This window comes from Hyperolius riggenbachi, chromosome 3 (assembly GCF_040937935.1).
Source record: "Hyperolius riggenbachi isolate aHypRig1 chromosome 3, aHypRig1.pri, whole genome shotgun sequence".
NCBI classification, from domain to species: domain Eukaryota; kingdom Metazoa; phylum Chordata; class Amphibia; order Anura; family Hyperoliidae; genus Hyperolius; species Hyperolius riggenbachi.
Window position 1 is genome coordinate 349,737,023 of NC_090648.1, and position 19,776 is coordinate 349,756,798.

General features: G+C 44.9%; 1 protein-coding gene across 2 annotated transcripts in view; it reads right to left on the minus strand.

Annotated features, from left to right (window-relative positions):
* Positions 1–19,776, minus strand: part of HK3 (hexokinase 3) — a 151,504-nt gene that overhangs the window by 90,520 nt on the left and 41,208 nt on the right. For both annotated transcript variants that reach the window (XM_068277047.1, XM_068277046.1), the window contains exon 3: positions 15,984–16,146. In XM_068277047.1, the coding sequence (XP_068133148.1) occupies positions 15,984–16,146 (163 nt within the window). The remainder of the gene's footprint in view (positions 1–15,983; positions 16,147–19,776) is intronic.

Sequence of the window (19,776 nt, forward strand, 5' to 3'; positions counted from 1 at the left end):
TTGGGGGGGGGGGGCGGAAGTAGAGGGACAACAGAGCAGCACACACGTGACATAACGTGGGGAGCGGTATGCAAAATCAATGGAGTTGGTTGACTCTTGGCCAAATTAATCCACATAGATTTCTCATTAATATGCATTTCGAAGAGCATTATTTAAAATAACCTATACAGGTACTTATCCGTTAGCCGGGCGCATCCGGCAGGTGGCGCTGTTGATGTTAATTCCAATCATAATTACTTCACGTCAACCTGTGAATGTAAACCGCCGGATGCGCCCGGCTTAAACAGATCAAGCCGCCGGCTTGCTTCGTGTCTCGCTCTTCTCCCCCTCTTGCCCTCTCTCTTATAGAACACTGGGGAGGGGACATGCGTGTCCCCCCAGAGTCGTTCGTCGCAATGCCGCGACGAACAACTCTGGGGGGACACGCATGTCCCCTCCCCAAGGCTCATACGAGAGAGGGCAAGAGGGGGAGGAGAGCGAGACACTCACGAAGCAAGCCGGCGGCTTGATCTGTTTAAGCCGGGCGCATCCGGCGGTTTACATTCACAGGTTGACGTGAAGTAATTATGATTGGAATTAACATCAACAGCGCCACCTGCCGGATGCGCCCGGCTAACGGATAAGTACCCCTATACATCATATTGTGGTTAATTGTCCATGTTTTAGGGCCCGTTTCCACTGATGTGGTTTCTGCTCCGAATCCGCAGTTTCCCCGCAGGCAAATCACACGGGGAAACCCTGCCATAGGGTATAATCATCGCTGGCTGCATCGCTTGCGCTAGCGATTCGGCTGACATTACCATCCGAAATGGTGCGGGAGGCTGCGAATCCCATAGCCATGCATGGCACGGCTGAAGGGATTCATCTCAGTATCCGCACCCCAGGAAGTGACGCCGCACATCTCGCAGACGCATGCGTCACATGTGGAAACGGCCCTTAGTGTTGCATCACCTTGTGGCCACCAGGCATATACTGTACACCAAGTAGCAACGCTCAGGGAGAAGGGCGTATGAATTCTCACAGCATGGCTGAAAAGAAAGAGAAAAAAAAAATCTGATACTTCAGTAGCAAAGCTTGCAGGGAACCAGTGCTAAATGCTACTGAATCTCTACCCAATGATCTGATTAAACAGGCATTAAACAGCCTATGCTAATCTTATTATGGCTTAGGGCTGGTTCAGACGGGCGTTTTTGTGGCGTTTAACGCAGCGTTTCAGACGCAGCGTTTTTTGGGATCTACTGCCATCCCATGCAAGTGAATGGGAGCGTTTAGAGCTGGCTTTTACAGGCTTTCATGAAAGCCTGGCAGTAGATCCCAGCGTTGCGTCTAGTCTCAAAAGCAACATGCTGCTTTCAGAGGCAGTAAACGCGAGGAAACAATAGCAGAGACCAGAACTGCTAGCCTTGAACGCTTTTCAAAAGCTAGCTTTTAAACGCTGGCGTTTAAACGCTGGCATTTGAACGCAATGCCAAGCAAAAGCTCAGCAGACGCCCGTGTGAACCAGCCCTAATTCACATCTTATTATATCTTCTATTACTGGTAACTTGCAAATGTCTCTTTTTCTTTACACACCATTCACGTTTTGTATTGCGATACACGTTTTAAATCCCAACACCCATTTTATGTATTGGAAACCATATGCACGTGTGAACAGGGTCTAAGGAAGTGAAGTCACAAGACACTACAGGATAGAGACCAGTGCACCCAGCAGTATGGTTTGAGGCTTTGTTCACATCTAAAAATCAAAATCACTGATGCCAGTGATTTATGATTTTGTGGGCAATTGTCTTTTTCGGTACTTATCCGTTAGCCGGGCGCATCCGGCAGGTGGTGACAAAACTCCACCAGAGTTACAGCTTTCCCTACTATCCATGTCGGCCTGGAGGGGAAATAGTAATTAGCGCCACCTGCCGGATGCGCCCGGCTAACGGATAAGTACCTCTTTTTCTCCACCCGGTGCTCAGGTGGGCGCTGTGGTTTTTGCAAAGCGCTTTTATAACGCTTTGCAGAGCGATTGCATTTTTTCACTTCCTGACATCAGTCAGGAAGTGAACTTTTTGAACCGGAAAAGAATACAATGTATTTATTCTTAAAAGCACCTGGGAAATCGCTATGCAAAACACTGTAAGCATTTTGTGATTTCCCTATACCTTCCATTGAGGCAAAACGCCCCAAAAATGGTACAGGCAGCGCTTTGCTGATCGGGTCGGAAACGAACCGCTCAGATGTGAACTCTCTCATAGGGAATCATCGCCCAAGCGTTTTGAGGGACATTTTCAAAATCGTCTGTGCTTGAAAAAAGGCTGAAAACGGCCTAAATGCGAACAAGCTCTCAAGGCAAAACTTACCTACAGGTTCTATATCTGCTGCAGGGCAGGGTTCACAGATGAGTTTCTGTGGGTGGAACCAGAACTATGAACAGACCTAATCAGGTTTGGAAACTAATGATAAATTATCTGACAGGTGAATATTCAAGCTCACATGTATCAATCATTAGCCTTCTGCATCTGATTAGTCCTGTGCAAAGTGCCTGCTCAGCACAAGAGAGATGATGCTCATTAGGCCTGGAACCCACTAGGATTACTTTTCTGAGCGCTTTGTGATTTGAAAAGCTCTTGCTAATGTGATGCTATGGGTGTGATCCCACTTGGGTAATGTGATTTTATAAAAATCCCCCATTGCATTAGCAGGAGCTTTAAAGGAGAACTGTAGTGAGAGGTATATGGAGGCTGCCATATTGATTTCCTTTTAAGCTATACCAGTTGCCTGGCAGCCCTGCTAATCTATTTGGCTGCAGTAGTGTGAATCACACCAGAAACAAGCATGCAGCTAATCTTGTCAGATCTTACAAAAATGTTAAACACCAGATCTGCTGCATGCTTGCTCAGGGTCTAGGGCTAAAAGTATTGGAGGCAGAGGATCTGCAGGATAGCCAGGTAACTGGTATTGCTTAAAAGGAAATCAATATGGTAGCCTCCATATACCTTTCACTACAGTTCTCCTTTAAGTGCTTAGAAAAGTGCTGCTAGTGGGTTTGAGCACTCATACTGATTGCAGAGCAAGATAAGCTACCCAGTGATATGTCACATCACATCACTACTGCAGGGTATGGAGAGAATAGAAACATGAGTCACACACGAGGGAATCGCACATGGTTTTCCCAGATGCAGAATTACACCAGATGTGGTAGCTCATGTTAATTGATGGGCTGGTTTACTTTAGTGCAATTTCTGCATGCAGGAAAACAAGCTTTGCTACCCATAATACTGGTCTATCTTGCACACCACGTGCAACTCCCATCACCGACAGCCAGCTTCTGTCAGCTGATGCAAAAATCGCAGGTGGTTTCTGCTGACCCAGTGTTTTCAGGAGCCATCTGAGATTTTGCAAAGCATATTAAAAAAAAAAAAAGAAAACCAGCGCTACTGTCCAGCACAGCGAATGCAATTCTTAATTACAATTCAGTGGCTACTGTAAAAAACAAACAAAAAAAACCCCTCACAAACAAATGCACATATCGTGCAGAAAAACTCACAAAAAAAGTCTGCAGTTTCCACACAAGTGTGATCCATTCCTAAGGGCCCATTCACACTTGCGTTTTGCAAAACGCCGGCGATTTTTGCCAATGTTTTGCAGGAGTGATTTTTCCGTGATTTAACATGGAAAAATCACTGAACACTGCAGCGATTTTTCCGCGATTGCGTTTCGCGCTTCTATAGCACTGAAACGTGAGTGCCGGGAAATCGCCTGAAAATGGTGCAGGTGACGTGTTTGCATTTCACGAGTTTGGGCGATTTGCGGTGATTAGCGCAAATCGCCCAAGTAAGAACGGGCCCATAGGGTTTTATTACACTAGTGATTTTTAAAAGCGCTAGCGTTTGAGCATTTTGCCGAAATCGCGGCAAAACGTTCTTTTGCACAAATCGCTGACAGCAGCACACTTTACTGCGTGTCAGCCGCTCCTGTTTCTGTGCAGGGAGCTTAGGGCCCATTCACACTTAGAAGCGCAAAACGCCGGGAAATTGCCTGAAAATGGTGCAGGCTACGCGTTTAGCGCGAATCGCCCAAGTAAGAATGGGCCCATAGGATATAATAGCACTACCGCTTTCAAAAGCGCTAGCGTTTGAGCGTTTTGCCGAAATCACCAGCAAAACACTCTAGTGTGATGAATGGGCCCTCCAAGAGAACCCGAGGTGGGTTCTAAGAATCTTATTAGCACACAGAGGCTGGGTCTGCATATAATGCCCACCTCTGTTGCTATTGCTGATTGGAGGGAAGGGACACAGGCGGGAGCTGAGAAATAGAGGAGGTGGGGGAGCGGCGATAGTGACAGTGTAGATGAAAACAGCCGGCTATCGACACACTGCGTGTTGGTAGCACGGCTGTGTGATTTATGGGGGATAGCAGAGCACAGGGGGGGCCTGGGGGGAGACAGTATAGCAACAGAGGCTGGGCATTATATGCAGACCCAGCCTCTGTGTGTTAATAGGATTCTTAGAACTCACCTTGTGTTCTCTTTAAAGCCGGCTGCAAGCATACAGCACCAGTACCAGTGTGTGTGCATCCGAGTTGACGGTAGCCGGCCCTGGACCAGGGGCGTAGCAATAGGGGGTGCAGTTGCCATTGGCAGGTTTTGGTGCGCCGTATCAATTGTTATGTACAGAATGCTTGGGGGGCCCCGATGTAAAACTTGCATCGGGGCCCACAGCTCCTTAGCTACGCCACTGCCCTGGACGTTACATGCTGCAGTTTTTACTGGCCGGTAACCACACCGTTCATCAACTACTGACACACTTGAACTTATGAATGTTCCCAATCAATGCATTGTGTTGCAACGACTTTGTCTGAAAGAGCCCTAAAGGCTCATACACACATCAGACTATAGTCTTTGGAAAATGAAAGATCACAGACCAATCTTACCACCCTTCATGTAGTATGAGAGCCATACTCTACACAGTCTTTTCTATGGAGCTGAACTCCACATCAGAAAAAAATCTTTGCAAGATGCTGAACACACAGATGCTGTACAGACACAAAAGATCAGTATCTGCAAAAGATCTGTTCCTGCCAAAAATCCATTCCTGCAAATTGCAATGATAGTCTATGAGATCTGCAGATCATCATACACACATGATTTAACTGACATTCCTCTGCAGATCAAGCAATCATCTGCAGATCTGAAAATCCATCCTGGTGGATCTGATCTGCAGATGAATGTCAGTTAAATCATGTGTGTATGATGATCTGCAGATCTCATAGACAATCATTGCAATTTGCAGGAATGGATTTTTGGCAGGAACAGATCTTTTGCAGATACTGATCTTTTGTGTCTGTACAGCATCTGTGTGTGCAGCATCTTGCAAAGATTTTTTTCTGATGTGGAGTTCAGCTCCATAGAAAAGACTGTGGGCTCTATTCATAAAACCTTCCCGCAAGTTTTCCGCTCAAAACAGCGGATTTTCCCGTCCATTTAGCAAAGTGGGCATTCAAAAAAGCTGTTCCCGCATGAAAATCTACAATCCCCCAGCAGAGCGAGACATTTCCGCCTTCTCCAGTGTTTTTCTAGATTTATCTAGAAAAAAGTAACAAAATGGCCATTCATAAAGATTAGAGGAAGCGGTATGTGGACGGGAAATACCGCTTCCTCTGATTTTGCGGATTACATACAAGTGAATGGGACAGACCTCCCAGAGAGAGCAGTGCACGGAGGGACTCTGCCGGCTGAAGTGTTTCCGCATGCCTTCCGACAGCTTACCGCCAGCTTTCAGCGGGAGATCTCCGCTCTTGCATCGCAGCTTTCAAGATTTCTTTGAATGACCACCCAGAAGTGTAAAATACCGCTGCGGTATTTTCCCTCCAGGAGTTTTTTCGCCACATCTTTTTTATGAATAGAGCCCACCGTAGAGTATGGCTCTCATACTACATGAAGGGTGGTAAGATTGGTCTGTGATCTTTCATTTTCCAAAGACTATGGTCTGATGTCTGTATGTGGCCTTAGGCTGGTTTCACAGTGGGACGTTACAGGCGCACGTTAGAGCAGCCTGTAACGCACCCCAACGCACAGCAATGAAAAATCAATGGGCTGCTCACAGTGCCCACGTTGCGTTACATTGTAACGCAGCATGTCTACATAACGTACTGCATGCAGTACTTTACACGCGGCTAAGCCGCGTTAGGCGGTTTGCACATGCTCAGTAGGGGTTGTTTTTTTTTTTCATTTTATGGGCGGAGAGGAGGCAGGGAGAGGGCGGTACGTAGCCAGGCACATGGCTACTTATTATTCACTGTACTTGCAGTGTTTACATGCTGGAGCGGCCGCGGATTGGCTGGTGGGACCATGTGATGCGGAGAGCTCCGCTCACGTGGTCTCTGCAGTGCCTCCGACAGAGCAGGCGCACCAAGAGCTGCTTGTAACGCGGCTCTTGGTAGCGTCCTGCTCCAACACCACCAGGCGTTGCATTAGGGGCACGTTATGCGACCATAACGTCCCCTAAAACGCAATGTCCCGCTGTGAAACCAGCCTTAGTCTGCCCTTCCTTGCATGTTTCACAGTGGGATGTTGGGTTGCGTTCCATGTATAGCAGGAACACAATGCAACAGATTGGGAAAGTAGCGCCACACGATATCCACGGGATGTGTCGCACATAGTGAAGCACAAAGTCAATGGAAGTATGCTTCGCCGCACTGTTAACATGCACATTTTGCAGGAACACACTACATGCAGTGCGTTGTGATGCTGCACACCTTTAAACCGCATTGAAATTGCACCACTGGGAACCTAGCCTAATGCAAACTGCCTCCAGCTTGCATCAAGCCAAAGTGGGTCCATTTTCTAGCTACATAAAATTGCATACATAAATGGCATAATCCTGAATCAATTTATAACTACAGTATTTGCATCTCATTGACCATTCCTAGAAGAGAGTCTCTTTACACGTAAACAAATGGAACGGAGTCAGGTCTCATTCACTCCTAAAAACAAAACCGCAAATGCAAGCGTTTTGGTGCGCTTCCCTTAACCTGCTGTTAAAAATTGCCTGCGCTTGAAAAAAGGCCAAAAACACCCCTAGTGTGAATGAGCCCTCAAACAGCGATCATCTCCAAGATAGCTCTATACAGTATATTTCAGGGACATTAACTACAATTATTCCAGATCCTTATGTTGTTTTTGCTATATAAAAAAAAAATCTACCCCACTGTCTTTCTACGACAAGTGGTACACTTGTCAATGCGTTAAAAGCATGTGCTTTCACATATATACCTTTCTGCATGTGTAATGCGTTTTTTATGCATTTGCCTTTTAATATGCATTTTTACTAGTCTGCCATCCTGAAGAAGAGAAAACAGGAAGAGGAAATACATCACTAGATCTGTTTTGCCTAAAACCGCATGAGGAAATGCACTAAAAATGCACACTTATTGCATCTCCATAGGAAAACATTGTGTGCAAATTATTTACATCTCATCCCTAGTTACGGTATATGTAGGAGTGTTCTGTACTCCAAGGCCCATATGCAATTCAGTTTTTCTCCTGAGTCTCTCCTGAGTTAAACCAACAGCAAGCAAGAAAATACTCTTTTATAATTTTGATGGTACTTTTTTTGCCAAGATTTTGCATTTTTAAAATTGTAAAATGGTGAAAAGTTATTTTAAAGAGAATATGAAAATTATCTCTTAGGAGAAAACTAAGTAGAAAACGTTAATTGCATATGGGCCCAAATATTGTAGTGTTACCAAGGCGGCAAAGAAAATAATGTTAAATATCCTGTTATCTTTAAAAATCCATACCTGGCTTAGCTCCGAGAAATGTTATATCATTTTTTAACAAAAGTCGAGTTTCCAGGCCAGCATTTTTCAGTCTCTGAATATGGAGTGTGAAAAACAGTCTTGCAGTATTACGTCTCTAGCCCCAGGGGGACCTTCTTATAATGATCAATTCATTTACACTAGCCATAAGCAAGAGATGTTTGTCTAGCTATATTAGCATTGTTGGGCAGTCAGCATTTCCTCCGATCTCCAGAAATGACCTCCATGGCTCTCTCAAAGTAATCTTAGTCCTCACAATGACTCCCCATTGCAGTTCCATTAACCTACGACAAATGACTTTGGAAGGATGGCCTGACCACGGCATTATCTTAGAAGAATCTCACTGTTTTTCATGTTACAATTATTGACCTAGCCAAGATCCAAACAATATCCAATCTGTTTCCTTGAATATCTTTATCTTTGGGCACTTTTGTCAAGTCCTTGTTCCGCATATTTTCACCTTTGCTCCTAATTCACTTTGTAGTCATGAAAATAGCTTGGCTTTTATATAAGGCAATGCAACGCTGTCTATTCCATACTACATGGTATGCTAGCAGTACCTGAAGCAAGCAGTTTGGTGTTATGTAGAGATGGGCCGAACGGTACGCCGGCGAATGGTTCCAGGCGAACTTTGGTGGTTTTGCGGAAGTTCGATTCGCCCCATAAATTATGCACTATGAGGGTCAACTTTGACCCTCTGCATCACAGTCAGCAGGTACATTGTAGCCATTCAGACTACACTAAGCCCTGGAGCCCCACCCCCCTTATATAAGGCAGGCTCGCTGGCCATGACACTCACTCGTGTGCCTGCTGCAAATAGACAGACTAAGGAGGGCTGCTGTAGATTTTTTTCTCCTAGGGAAAGATTAGTTAGGCTCTTGGCTTGCTCCTGGCTGATTGTTGTTGCTAAAATAGCACCCCTCAACAGCTCTTTTGAGAGCTAATATTTTCCTGATGTGTTTTTTTTTTTGTGTGTTGCTCACTGACTCTGACATTATACAGCCCTATCTGTTGCAGCTGGACCTTGGTAATTGTTATTACTGTGCCAGCCAGGCCCTGCCTAACTATCTATACTGGGACACCTACCTATGCCTACCTAACTACTGGGGCACCTACTTACCTATACGGGGACACCTACCTACCTACCTACCTATACTAGGGGACCTACCTACCAATACTGGGACTCCTACCTATGCCTACCTACCTATACTGGGTCTCCTACCTATGCCAATCTAACTACTGAGACACCTACCTATGCCTACCTACCTATACTGGGACTCCTACCTATGCCTACCTACCTATACTGGGTCTCCTACCTATGCCTAGCTAACTACTGGGACACCCACCTATGCCTACCTACCTACACTGGGTCTCCTACCTATGCCTAGCTAACTACTGAGGCACCTACCTATGCCTACCTACCTATACTGGGACTCCTACCTATGCCTACCTACCTATACTGGGACTCCTACCTATGCCTACCTACATACAAGAAGATAATAAGGTCGTTGCTTCATTGTGGTCAGACCAAATTTGATCAGCTGGACAGTCACTGTTGTTCTGTCATTGAGCTACCACAGCCCGGCGACCATATGGGCTTGAAAACCACCACGGCCTGCACTCTCGCCACGGTGCCCACCAGTCCAGCACGGCCGTCACTAAGCAAACAGCTGTTTGCGGTGCGTTACACAGTGAGTTTGGTGTGTCAGTGTGCAACAGTACTCTAATTACACTCCCTGATTGATGTATACACATGCAAGATGTTTGAAAGCACTTTAGGCCTGCAATTTAGCATTCAGTGTGATTTCTGCCCTTAAAACGCTACTTTGCATCACATCCAGATTTTTCCCCGGGACTTTGGGCATGTATCGCACTCCGCCATGCCCCCCTCCAGGTGTTAGACCCCTTGAAGCATCTTTTCCATCACTTTTGTGGCCAGCATAATTTTTTATATTTTTCAAAGTTCGCATCTCCATTGAAGTCTATTGCGGTTCACAAACTTTTCCGCGAACTGAACCTTCCGCGAAGGTTCGCGAACCTAAAATCGGAGGTTCGGCCCATCTCTAGTGTTATGTGATTGTGAATTGTTTTTTTATTATCTTATATGTATATCTTAGGATAAACAAAGTGGAGGGTGAACAGTCACCCTGGAACAAAAAAACACAGAGACATCGGGAGCCCAAATGGTGCAGTACATCACAAATGATAGAAGAAACAAAAAATATGAACAGAAGGTACTCACAAAGGGAGGTTGCAAAAGGGCAACAAACCACTGCAGGCAGGTGGAGATCAACAAACCCGACTCCACTCGGGGGTCCAGGCTCGCCGGAGATGGCCGCACTTTTTGAGAAAAAGGACCTAGTGGCCCGTAAACGGGATCCAAGGGTATGCCCTACCCTGAGCCGGGGAGGGGGGGGGGGTATACAATGCACAACAGGATAAAAAGGCACCCAGAGAATGATAAAATGATTTTAAAATAGTAAAATAAATAAGGTTTGAGGTGGCTTACCTTAATGGAGACAAATTCATATAAGATTAACTTTAACAGCACTGGCAACACGTTTTGTGGATCCCTGCCCACTTTCTCGGGTCAAATCAAGTGCCTCACTGTGTTAAGAGCCAAAGAAAAGGCGCTCAAAATTTGGCACTCAACACAGTGAGACACTTGATTTGGCCTGAGGAAGTGGGCAGGGACCCACGAAATGCGTTGCCAGTGCTATTAAAGTTCAGTTTATATGAATTTGTCTGCATTGAGGTAAGCCAACTCAAACATTATTTATTTTATTGTTTTAAATTAATTTTATCATTCTCTGGGCGCCTTTTTATCCTGTTGTGCATCTTAGGTTAAAGTAAGTGAAAAAGACACAGAGACCATATGCGGGAGTTAAGGAGTTAAAGAGACACTATAACATCAAAAATATCCCCTGGAGGGTACTCACCTCGGGTGGGGGAAGCCTCGGGATCCTAATGAGGCTTCCCACGCCGTCCTCTGTCCCACGGGGGTCTCGCTGCAGCCCTCCGAACAGCCGCCGACAGACCCGACTGTCAATTGAATATATACCTTTGCAGGCTCCAGCGGGGGCGCTGTGGCTGCTTTCGGCTTCGAAGTAGACGGAAATACCCGATCTCAGTCGGGTCCGCTCTACTGCGCAGGCGCCGGAGACTTGCGCCTGCGCAGTAGAGCAGACCTGACGGCGATCAGGTATTTCCGCCTACTTCGGAGCCAACAGCCGTCAGAGCGCCTGCGCAGGAGCCGGGAAGGTAAATATTGACGTCACCACTGTACGGAGGGCTGCAGCGAGACCCCTAAGGGACGGGACGGCGTGGGAAGCCTCATTAGGATCCTGCGGCTTCCCCCACCCGAGGTGAGTACCCCCAGGGGACGTTTTGACGTTATAGATTCTCTTTAAGGAGTCCATACATCATGATGTATGACTGGATAGACCATTAGATAGATCACTCTCTGACTGAATTGAAAAGTTATGTACTAGGCTTTAGAAATTAATATTATAAAAAATAAATGACTCTGCTAGTCAACAAAATGGCATGCAGATAATGGCTGGGGAAGGCGGGTATCAGGTGTTTAAGGATCTGGACCATGACTAATTAAAGGCTGGGGGATTCAACTAACTTGCTGGGCAGACCTATTGTCTTTAGATTACATCCCTGCCAACTTAATTTAACTGCTAACATTTGGCCGAACCCATGCTCACACCCCCACAGCTACATGGCCACTATCTCCTAGGATCCTAGCAACTCCCCTGGTGGGTTTTCATGACACTACTACACTATAGTATTGTATAGCATATTGTAGATTTTCCCTAGCAAATAATTTACAACTCTCTGCTCTGTAGGTAAGCCCACCACTTAGGCCCTCTTCTCTAGGAAGACCTCTCCATACATTCTATTTTACTGAGGGCCCATAATCTGGAGGACACCTGATTGCATTTTCACTGAGATAGCTAAGGCCACATTCCTGGCACGTCATATGCAAGGAATCAATGGCAGATCATCAGTACAGTGAAAAACAGTTTTAAGGGGATCAAACAGTTTTTCTTCATTTTGAAACAGGAATGCTTTACCATGGAGATCAAGACGTGAGCTGCATAATTCTTGTAACTGACAGATGCAGCACAGTGTGCAGTGAAATAAACTTTTCAATAATTGCTTGTGTACAATATAATTGTAATGCAGGTGGGGATGACGTTCAGAAATTATCAGACAAACTGAGAGGCATTGAGAGTTTTCCAATGAATCTTTTGTAGCATATATACAGGTTCCTCAATAGCAATGAGTCACTAATTCTACAATTCTACTAATATGCATATCTCCACTAAGATTGTTTTTTTACAGTGTGAACCTGGCCTAGTAGAGATGGTTGTTGAGGTTTTTAGGTAACCTTGATTTTGTGCCATTCTTTTATACTTATGACTTGCCACGGTTGTTCTTATCCACTGAGGTTTGAAAAAGCCACATTCACGTCCATAATGCTGAATTCACTGAGCACTGTGAACCAGCCCTAAAAGATGGCGCCAAAATGTTTTTTGTAGGTGCAGTGAGTGGTGAAATGCCAATGTTTAGGTATTATCATGCAAAAAGAAGTACAGCAAGGTACTGCTCCTTATTTCAGTTGGGTATGCACGGTGGTACAAGACAGTGGGGGTGTCAGATGACAGTGGGGGTGTCAGATGCCTGAAAGCTGTTTTGCAAGCTAAACCTGCTTCTTCAGAGGCAAACCCATTCTTCAGAGGCAAAAACATATACATGGTTTTGCCTTTGAAGAAGCAGGTTTAGCTTGCCCAGAACTATTTCACATTTATCTAGGGTAAGTAACAATGCTAAACTGTAATATGTACATTGTTTCTGGACTGAAAGGAGTAAGGCCCAGTGCACACCAAAACCTCTAGCACAGTGCTGTCCAACTGGCGGCCCGCGGGCCACATCCGGCCCGCCAGGCCTCCTGCTGCGGCCCGCTCTTCTCCCCGAGATGCAGGCATGGCTTGCGCTATGGGCGCCATGCCTGCTCCCTCATATAGTGCCTTCTCCCGTCCCCGCTGGCGCTGCCTCACAGCTCAGACCTCACAGATTTCTCCCGTCCCCACTGGCACTGCCTCACAGCTCAGACCTCACAGATTTCTCCCGTCCCCGCTGGCTCTGCCTCACAGTTCAGACCTCACAGATCGCAGCGACTGAAGCAAGCAGAGTACGCATGGTACCCGCATACACGGAGTACGTCACATGCGGAAGTGTCATCATTAGTCACTTCCGCGTGTGAAGTTCCTCCGCGCGGGTACAATGCGCACTCTGCTTGCTTCAGTTGCCGCGATCTGTGAGGTCTGAGCTGTGAGGCAGCGCCAGCGGGGACGGGAGAAGGCATTGGCGGCCACGCTCGGCAAAGGTAACGGAGGGAGGGGGCACTGGACACCTCTCGCCATATAACTGGGGGGGGGGGGGGGACCGGTACCTGTCACCTGTCACTATATAACTGGGGGGACACCTGTCACTATATAACTGGGGGGACACCTGTCACTATCTAACTGGGGGGGACACCTGTCACTATCTAACTGGGGGGGACACCTGTCACTATCTAACTGGGGGGGACACCTGTCACTATCTAACTGGGGTGGGGGGGCACCTGTCACTATCTAACCTGGGAGCACCTGTTACTACCTCATCTGGGGGGCATCTGTCACTATCTAACTGGGGGGGGGACACCTGTCACTACCTCATCTGGGGGGACACCTGTCACTATCTAACTGGGGTGGCACCTGTCACTACCTCAGCTGGGGGGACACCTGTCACTATCTAACTGGGGGGGCACCTGTCACTACCTCAGCTGGGGGGCACCTGTCACTATCTAACTGGGGGGGCACCTGACACTATCTAACTGGGGGGGGGGCACCTGTCACTACCTCAGCTGAGGGGACACCTGGCACTATCTAACTGGGGAGGCACCTTTCACTACCTCAACTGGGGGGGGGGACATCTGTCACTAGCTCATCCGGCCACACCACAGCATCACCGCCAGCTGGCCACAGCATCACCGCAAGGCCTTTCAGCCCACACATCATCCCCAATCCTGCCAAAAACAGTATTGCCGGGCCAGCCAGGCACAGCATCCAGTAGACGAGAATTTAGAAGCCAGGTGAGAGGTGTCTACCATATTAAACGGGCATTTATGTGAAATGCTGTCTATTTATGTGCCTCATGATTGCTGAATGTGTCTTGTTGGGAGCCTCATGATTTGTTGCGGGCCTTATGATTGCAATATTTGTCTTGTTGGGGGCATCATGATTGCTGAATTTGTCTTGTTGGGGGCCTCATGATTTGTTGGGGCCTCATGATTGCTGAATTTGTCTTGTTGGGGGTCACATGATTGGTAACTGCAAGACTATGGGAAAAGCTGAATCATCATGATATGAGACAATAGCATTAAACCTACTTTTTTCGCTTTTTAAAAACGGAAAATAAAACTGGGAGGTTCTAAAAAAAAAGCATACATTTTTCTGGAGTAGGATGGATGAAATTATTCTTCACAGTTTATTTTCAACTTGGATTTTCCATAATGTTCATGTATGAGTTAAAACGTTTGTATGTAGTTTAAATTGCTGTTGCCACTTTGCGATAAAGTGACTTTTGATTTGCAGTTTGGGCACTCGGCCTCCAAAAGGTTCGCCACCACTGTCCTAATCTAATGTCCCACATTGCTAAGTTCATGTAAATTTGTCTCCACCCGTGGCCACACCCACATTCTGGTTCATGGCCACACTCATTTTTCGGCGCGGCGCACTGCTCTAGCATATCTGCAAAACCCTAGAGGTTTTTGAAGCAGATTCTAGGGATGTTTAGAGAGATTTTCTAAACATGCCTAGCATTTTTGGAGCGTTTTTGTGTAGCAGATTTCATATATTGTTACAGTAAAGCTGTTACTGAACAGCTTCTGTAACAAAAATGCCTGGAAAACCGCTCTGATCTAGCATTTTCCAGAGCAGTTTGAGCTTTTCCTATACTTTACATTGAGGCAGAAACTCATCTGCAAATCACAAAAATGCTGCAGGAGCCACGTTTGCGGTTTGCTGAAAGCCTCAAACCGCTGGTGTGCACCATCCCATTGAGATACATTAGCAAAGCGTTTTCATAAGCGGCAGCATTTTTGAAAAAGCTACCAAAACCGCTTGGTGTGCAGCAGGCCTCATTGCACAAACCAGTGATTGGCTGTAGTGTAAGCACATACATTGCCACACTCATTTCAACATACTATTCTTGTGACAAATCATTTCCTCTTGTAAGGTTATTTATTTGTTATGCTCCATTATGCTGCTACTGCTGCACACATTTTAGAATGCATAAAATTGATACCAAAGTTTATTGAGCAAGTGGACTTGGTACATACTTTTCCCATAGTGGTTAATAATTCACAAAGCTTTTTTCATGTATTATCTCACCTATCTGTTGTTTGTTTATTTAAAAAAAATAATAATAATGCAACATATATATTAGTTTTCTGAGTGATTTTTTTTTTTTTTGAGGTTTGGAAAGTGCTCAAAAGATGTATTACAGATAAGGTAAAAAATAAGTAAGGAGTGATAATTTATGATATGGTTTGTGAATCAATCGCAATAGGTGATGCAAAATAACCCCTGCAGATAATCGGGATTAGCAAAAACGTTATGCTTTTCTCTAGTTCACTCATGAAATAATCCACTGATCACTAGGTGTGTGATCATGGTTTGTGTAGCATAAACTACATTTTCCACAACATTTCACAGTAAGGTTTCTTTTCCATGAGCAGCTGAAAGCGGTGAATTCACCGCCTGTCAGCTGCTCCCGTACACAAGTCGGGCGTTTGTTAGCACTAGTCATAGGCGATGGACAGTTCTCCCTCCACCTTCCCAAGGAGTTGCATCTGGGCACGCAGCATGAGACTTTTTGGGATGTCAGGTAATGCCACTGTGTGTCAAACATGACACATGTGATGTTACCAAACCACAAGCTCCTTTTGGCTGTAATTACAAGCAGCCAAATGACGTTTGAGGCCGGGAGGCTGAAAAATCTAACAAATGAGGAGTCCAGCCACTTATATAAAAGAGGTCTGAGAATGGCGTACAATAGTTGGTCATATAGTTTTGTTGAGGGATGACTCTCCTACTCAAGGATTTAGAATAGCATGAACAAACCTGTGCCATCTGGAGTGGACCGGACATATGTAGGAAGCATTTTTAAAGTTGATTTCCTTTCAGGTTTTGCCTTTAATCCTTGTTCCATACTGTCCAGCATCAGATCCCTCACCTTCTCCAGCTGTGACTTGGACAGGTGCAAGGGTTGCAGAAATCTGTTAACCTGCACAAGAGGGACATAATAATTACATGGGCTGCTTCTGCAAGAAATACTGACTAGCATGTGTAAAAAGGATGATGGAAAACTTGTTCTACTGCAAAAGGAACTGAAGACAAAGAGGATCTAAAGAGTATAGAAGAAGTTGTAGAGGAGCAAAGGCGTCCCAATACAGAAGGTTCCCCTTCAAGTTATGAGCATTTATCCACTCTCCTTTTCAGAAAAAGAAGACCCTAATGTGCAATTTTAACCAGTAGTTTCACTTTGCTGCACAAAAATCGATGTAATATTCCATTTCTGAGAAAGACATTTTGTACATGAATACTATTAAACATTACCTCAGCTTCAGTCTGCTCCTTCAAGAACTTTCTACTACATTTTCTGGAAGCCACTACAAGATTATGGCCCATATGCAGTTCACTGTTTCTCCTAGGTGATATATTCACACCTTGTTATAAAATGACTTTCAAACTACCAAGCAAGAAAATACTGCAAGCAAGAAAATACTCAAAATAATTTTGATAGTACTTTTTCACCATCTTTTAGGATATTTTTCAGTTGAATAAAATGCTTAACCTCCCTGGTGGTATGATTCCTTCTGATTTTAAGGTCTAAAAGCGGTTTTAATGTGCTTTTAGACCCTAAAATCATGAAAAGTCATACCAGCAGAGAGTATGCAGCATTTACTCACCTCCCTTGGCTCGAGCGCTGCAGTTTTCCCTCTGTCCTCCGGGTGGCGCTGTAACCCTAAAGTGAGATTGCCGGCTGTTGTCATGACGACAGACAGCAATCTCACCAGGAGGAAGGAGAACCTCAGAAGAGAGTTAGAAGAATGGCAGCTGATGTCGGGATCCCCCGGAGGGTGAGTTGAAATGCCCGCTGCATGCATAGCTTTGCATGGAGCCTCCGGCGGCTACCCCAAGTGTAGGTCGGGGTTACCGATCTGAGCTGCGTCTTTCTGCCCCGACCGTAGCTCAGGGTTACTGCCAAGAAGGTTGACCAATATTTTAAAGAGAACATGAAAATGATCTCCTAGGAGAAAAAGATAATTGCATATGGGCCTATATGTCTTGGTTTAAAAGATTGCCCAAAATGTTCTCTTTGTGTCATTGGCTGGTAGATGTCTGCACAAAGCAGGAAATATTTCAAAGCTGGAAGCATTTCATGCATTCTTGTTACCCTCATATTTGTGCTGGGGATGTGTACAAATCCAGTTGGAGAAAATGCTCTCATGTCAATAATGATACTAGGCAGCTATTGGAGTTGAGGACATCAAGAGTGCTAGAGCAGTTGTCAGAGCAACACAGGTAGGTCAGTGCAATATAGCTTATGAAAGGACCCCTATCCTGGACCACTATCCTATAAAATGAAAACACATAAATAAAAAGTAAATTTCTCCCAGAGTAAAATGTGCTATAATCCTATAAATCACTATGTTGCTCTCATTTACAGTAGGTAGTAAAAAATATGACAGAACTGGCAGGTTTTGGACTAGCCCATCTCCTCCTGGGGAATTCTCATGGGGGGGGGGGGGAGAGAACCTGCATGTTTGTGTAGATCCTTTACAGAGAGTGCTTTTGTAAAGAGTACATGAAATGCTGAGAATCCCCCATGAGGACTAGTTGAAAACTTCTTGGTTCTGTTAAATTTCCACTAAATACTGTCAGTGACAGCAACATAGAAGAGAAGTAATGTATAGCTTATTTTACTTTGGTAGAAACATACAACTTATTTGTATGTGTTTAAATGTATTTTACCTTTTACAATCTTTCACTATAGTGGTCCTTTAATATACATAAAATGTGTGATGTTCATGTCATGAAGTGACAGTGTTGTGTTTTGGGTCTTATTTAAAGGCTGGTGGACTTAACTGGTCCATTTTCAAGCTACTACATTTGATTGGTCCTTTTTCAAGATGCATACATTCACTTCGAGAGGAACGCCAGTGAAAATAATGTAATAAAAAAATGCTTAATTTTTTACAGTAACTATGTATAAATGATTTAGTCAATGTTTGGCCACTGTAAAATCTTTCCTCTCCCTGATTTACATTCTGACATTTATCACACAGTGCCTTTTTTACTGCTGGCAGGTGATGTCACTGGAAGGAGATGCTCCTGTTTTTTTGGAAGTTGGAAGCAGCTGTTCTTTCCCACCATACAACAAGGCTCCCACAGTGTGATGTCAGTACCTCAGTGGGTAATAACTGGGGTAACTTGTGGGTTGTAAGAATCTGAACTCGCGCAAATACTTTCAGCAGCAGGAAGGCAAAATATATACTTGCTATAGTTAACTATCAATGCTAAAGGCAGGTTTTCACAGAATCCGTCTTATACCTGTTCTGTTATTACGCACCAGTGACATACCACTCTTTCCTACAGTAAAATAAATGGGTTGGCGCTCTTGGTGCTTTTTTTTTTTTCTTTACATAGTGCAATTTAGTGCATTAGGAACTATCATAAAAGCATAAAAAAATTCTGTCAGTTTGACAAAAGAAGCCCTTTACACGCTGTTTTATAGCCTACAAGATATTTGAAATGCAATGTTGCCTGAAAAGAACTGCAAACAACTAGAAGCACTCATGGCCACTGGAAACCTCACAGGACAGATTGGGCTGTGCAGTTCAGCAGCAGAGCCACGGAGAAATATTCCAAAGACAAAATAAAGCACTGCAGCTCGGCAGTACGAGGCAAGAAATTCTAAAGGCATATTGACACAAAATCTTAACGGCTGCTATTATTCTGGGAATCTGGCAGCTTTCCATTATGCACCGTCAATTGGCAACAATGGCTGAGTATTGAACACTGATAATCAAAATCCTACCAAGGGGGAAAAAAAGCAATCTTCCTCACTAAACCGCGCAGAGTGCCTTCTGTTTCCCTTTTTCTCAATCACGCAGTCGCAGGGAAAAAATGAAAATAAAGCAGCCATTCATACAGAACGTGCATTCATTAGTGTATAAGATCTGCATAAACTGCAGTCCAGTGTATTTCTGGAAGATGATGGCAAACATCAGATGAACAGAGATTATAATACTGTAATAATAAACTTAGGTTACAGAAATTCTACTGAAGAAGAATTGATAAAGAAGCATTTCATGGAGTCCTTCAGGGGACTGACTTGTGATGCTACGTACGTATGTTAAATTACGCTAGATTCTCATTACCTGAAACAAAAAGTTTGTGATCATTTTTGGTGCAAATCTATTGTCAGTACAGGGGTCTCCAACATTGGTGGTCTCCCCTTCCAGTTGCCCACCAAGTTAGGGTCCTCTCAGCCAACCACTACTGTGGTCCCTGCAGTGAGCATCGCCAGGGCCACTACGCCTGCACATTTTCACCACTTCCCCCTTACCCCGGACATCTAGGGGTTCTGTGTTTTTGCATCCATATGCCACGATGTCTAAAGGCATCTCAATACAAAACTACTTCGCTGCAGCAGACATTAAAGGGAAACCGAGGCGAGAGATGTTTAGAGGCAGCCATTTTTATTTCCTTTTTAATCAATGCACATTGCCTGGCTGTTCGGCTGATCTAATACATTGCCTCTAAAGCCCCATCTACACCATACAATTTTTTTGTCCGTTTCGATTCGATTCATTGATTCGATTTGATTCAATATGACATGTCCGATCAG